This window comes from Mus pahari, chromosome 14 (genome assembly GCF_900095145.1).
Source record: "Mus pahari chromosome 14, PAHARI_EIJ_v1.1, whole genome shotgun sequence".
Classification (NCBI taxonomy): domain Eukaryota; kingdom Metazoa; phylum Chordata; class Mammalia; order Rodentia; family Muridae; genus Mus; species Mus pahari.
The window spans coordinates 19,231,405-19,235,865 of record NC_034603.1 but is presented as its reverse complement, the minus strand read 5'-3'; the positions used below and the strand labels follow the sequence as shown (position 1 = coordinate 19,235,865).

The window sequence follows — 4,461 nt, the reverse complement described above, 5'->3', positions numbered from 1 at the left end:
ATACATTCTGATACGTAAAATGTAGAAGAGAGGCTTAAGTCTAAGACATGTGCCATTTTCCCACCAGTGGATGAACTAGATATTCCTCATCAGAAGCCGGCAAGAACAGATCAGAGGGGGTCAGCTCTGGAGTCCTGTTAAAGCCCTGAGGCACTGTGGGAGTGAGCATCTGACGGGCTGGGCGGGACCACCTTAAACCACATTACAACTAGTTTTCCTAGTGTTTCTTGTCTGTGAAATGAGCTCCTCAGAATAAGCCCCTTTCAGAGATAAATCCCTGTTTTTATGAAAACGAGTATCTGCCATCTTGAAATAAAAAACAACCACAAGCATTTGGTATAAGTCACGGGAAAAGCTTTGCATGAATTCTATACCAATCTGTGCATCAGTTTCTCCAGAAAGATGAACAAGTACATGATGTCCAGGAATCCTCTCAGGTACTAGGATCTGAGAATTATCTTCCTTAGGGCTCCTTTCATATCCTGATTTCTCAGGCTGTAGATGAAAGGATTGACCAATGGAGTCACCACTGTAAAGATGACGGTGGCCACCGTGTCCTGCAGAGAATATGAGGATGAAGGACGCATGTAGACACCCAGGATCGCCCCATAGAAGAGGGAGACCACAGTGAGGTGAGACCCACAAGTGGACAGGGCTTTTCTTATCCCGCGGGCAGAGGGTATCTTCAGGACCTTAGAGAAGATGTAAACATAGGAAACAACAATGCATGAAAACGGTGTCAGGAATATCACTCCACCCACAGTGAAGACCATCATGTCATTGATGAAGGTGTCAGAGCAAGAGAGCTTCAGGATAGGGTAGGGGTCACAGAAGAAGTGGTGCACTGCATTGTGGGAACAGAAGGTGAGTCGAACCATGAGGAGAGTGTGCATGAGAGCATGCAGGTTTGTGATGACCCATGATATGGCCACCAGGAGGACACAGAGTCTGGGCCTCATCATCATGGTGTAGTGGAGAGGGTGACAGATGGCCACATAGCGGTCATAGGCCATCACACTCAGGAGGAAGCCATCCATGTTGATGAATGTGATGAAGAAATAGATCTGGGTCATACACTCTGTGTAAGAGATGGACTTGCTTCCCAACACGTGGTTCACCAGAGCCTTGGGGACAGTGACTGAGGAAAAGCAGATGTCAACACTGGAGAGGTTGGCCAAGAAGAAGTACATGGGTGTGTGGAGACGAGGGTCACAGCTGATGGCCAGGATGATGAGAAGGTTCCCAGAGATGGTGACCAAGTACACACCTAAGAACATTCCGAAGAAGACCTCTTCCTGCTCTGACTTTCCAGAGAGTCCCAGAAGGAGGAATTCTGCCACCATAGTCTCATTGTCTCCATCCATGTCTGTGGGGAAGAAAGTATCACCAGTCAGTAAGGTTAGCCAACGTTTAAGCAAAAACAGTTCTATCTTGCAATGCTTTACTGGTTGGTGGCAAATAAATGCAAGCATGCTTCCTACATTGTAGAATCTTCCAGTGACATCGCTACTAAACAGCAGGGTGCAATTCTTGCTCCCACAGCTTCTGAACTCCGTTACTCTTTGCTAAGCCCCACACGCAGGACTTTCCTACCTAATACTTACCTTTGTCTAATAATTGAGGGGATGCATTTGTTTATAGATGATAAAATTCAGGATGGGGTTGATAAGTCATTAAACTACATTTGTGAAGCCAATGGAATAAAAGTTCAAGACCGGCTTAGTGCTTTGTTCTTTAGCCTGTATTTTAATAGCTTTCACCTATGGAAATTTTAACCAAGGAGCAAGTGCCATGTCAGGTCTCTAGACTACAGTCCTCAAGATTTTCTTTCTGTCTTTTCTACTTTAGGAAAACTGGAAAGTGCGTGGCTTCTGGTTGACCTGTTAGCTCGTTTTCTCGGGGTCGTATCTGTCACTAAGATGTCATCACACAGTCAGGACGTGGTGGCGCATGCACTTGAGTGGCAGAAGAAGGTGGATCTGTGAGTCGGAGGCCAGCCTGATCGACAGAGTGAGCTCCAGGACAGCTAGAGCTGCCCAGAGAAGCCCTGTCTTAAAAGCAAAACAAGACAAAAAGCTATGATACTATCAGGGCTGCTCACAGGCACTGTGAGTCTGTTTTTCAGGCTCCAGGTTAAGCATTACATTACCCACCTCCTCACTGCACTCTGAAAAGGAAAGCCAATTGCTACCATATGAGAGTATTTTCCTGAGATGCAAAGCAATTACCAACTCATTAAAAAAAAAAAAAAAAAGAGTCTAATGCAGCCTATGGCAAAGTTAAGCCAGGCATGATAAATCCTCTGTGCTGAGTGGGAGCATGTTGGCTGCAATGCTCCTGAGATTATTCAAGGACTTTCCCCTGGAAATGAGAGCACTGCCTGCCTTGCTGATCAAAGGCAAAGAGAGAAGCAGAGGCTCTGTGTTAGTGGCTCTTAACCTGTGGGTCATGACCCCTTTGGAGGTCGAATGACCTTTCCAAGAGGTTGCATATTAAATATTCTGCATATCAGGTATTTACTTTATGATTCATAACAGTAGCAAGCCTACAGTTCTGATGTAGCAACAAACATAATGTCATGGTTGGGGGTCACAGCGTTGGGAAGGTTAAGAACCACTGCTCTATGTGATGAGCCCTGACTGCTGGGATAGAGGGTTAAGCGGGGGTAGCTGGAGGAGCTGGTTATAGGAAGTGCTTATTCTGGGCATGGTGACTACTCCTGGGAGAGTTAAATTCATGAAATTAAGTGGAAAGTGCCAAGATAAGAAATCATTAAAACATTTATTAGATTTGTTTATTTTATTTTGTGTAAACATGTTTTGCTTGGAAGTATGTGTGTGTTCTATGTGCATTCCTGGTGCCCTTCAGGGTCAGAAGAGGACATGGGATTCCCTGGCACTAGAGTTACAAATGACTGTGAGTCACCATGCCAGTATTCCGCGTCCTCAACCACTGAGCTACCTCTCTAGCCCCCCAAGAAATACTTTTTTTTAAACCTAGAATAACTCCTAGAGCCACAGAATATGGAGCATGGCTAGAGAAACCTAGACAATGGCCCTGTGGCCTTGATGGCTAATGGCAACCATATACTCTGAAGGGTGAGGTTTTGACACACACTTTCAAGACAGAAGTAAAAGTGCCTGGACTGGTGTGCTCTAAGGAAAGACAGTTCCCATAGCAGAAACAAAGAGAGAGTAGAAACACTGTCTGAAAGGGATTTGCCCTACACACTAGAAATTGGTGACATCCTCCCATGCTCTCCTACTATAGTATTTGTGACAGGAGGTGGCAGGATTCCTGCTGCGAAGTGATAGTAATACTTCAGCAAGCTGCACTTCTTTAGAAAAACCGCATGCTCTTCCGTCACACTCCTAACCCTTCCCGCTCTGACTGGATACCCACCAGGCATGCTCTGAAGTAGAATTCAGCATCCGCATCAACTTCCTCCTAGAGACAGCGCTGCTGTCATTGACAGTGACTCTTCATTTGTGGGACTCAAGCAGTAGACCTCTGCTTCCATCCTTTAGCTTCTTGCGAGCCGTGCTAACAACTGTGTCTGACATAGCTGTGTCCCTGAGCTTGGATCTCTGGGAGGTACAATTAAAACCGAGCAGTTCCTAGACTAACCTAGTTCCCTATATGGGGCTCAGAATAGTGTCCAAAGTAGCTTAAGTCTGAGACCTCTTTGTTATGGAATTATCGGTCACAGTCAATGTACATAGGGAAGCAGCTGGCACAAACCCAGAGATTAGGGGTGGAATGGAACAGCCTTGCATGTCTGAGAGGGGAATGGAGTCTTTTTTCCAGGGAAGACTGTTAAGAGTCTGTTGCCAGAGCATCACAGCCTGTTGTCCCCTCCTTATTCGTGACTGGGACAAGAAATATTTTTCTCTTAAACTTGACTAGATACAGAAAGGTTTGGTGGAGGGTTCCTCGCACTTATGTCAGTGTCCCCGGGAATGAATGACATTGGGTGATCTATTCACTAACCTGGGTCCCCAGCCCTCTCTCTCACCTGCTGCTCTCAGAGGCTCTCAGAATCCCATCTCTGCTGGTCCCACCCTGGACTTGGATGATGGGAAATTCATAATGAGAGGTGAGAGCTGAGGGAGTTCTTTTTACAAAGACATTTAAAGTGAGATGTCTTATATAGTAGTTTAGGTGATGGAGAGAAGAAAAACCAGTAAAGACTCTGTCCCCGGAGATCAGGTCTTCCAGGAGGGTGGGAGTTTTGTCATAGTCGCACTGAGGCATCCCCAGGGCTGAGTCCTCAGAGGTCCTCATTAGGGATGCATGCTCAGTGCTCATTGTTTGCATTGTCAGCTTGGACCAAAGGAATAGGAAAGGGGAAGACTCTGTTCCTACATGAGTACTCGGCCCATGGTTTTGTATTTTTATTAATGTCACCGTTTAAAAGGACACATTCTCTCTCTAAACATTCCACACGCACACGCACATGTT

At 45.8% G+C, this 4,461-nt stretch overlaps 1 protein-coding gene across 1 annotated transcript; it reads right to left on the bottom strand.

Moving 5' to 3' along the window:
- Positions 1 to 357: 357 nt before the first annotated feature.
- Positions 358 to 1,400, bottom strand: LOC110332229 (olfactory receptor 1361-like). The gene has a single exon (XM_021213330.1). It carries the CDS (start codon positions 1,362 to 1,364, stop codon positions 441 to 443), a length of 924 nt encoding a protein of 307 aa, XP_021068989.1. The 5' UTR covers positions 1,365 to 1,400; the 3' UTR covers positions 358 to 440.
- Positions 1,401 to 4,461: the final 3,061 nt, after the last annotated feature.

What these genes read in the sequence shown, in the direction of transcription:
- LOC110332229 (XM_021213330.1), bottom strand. Translation starts at nt 1,364, where the DNA reads ATGGATGGAGACAATGAGACTATGGTGGCAGAATTCCTCCTTCTGGGA.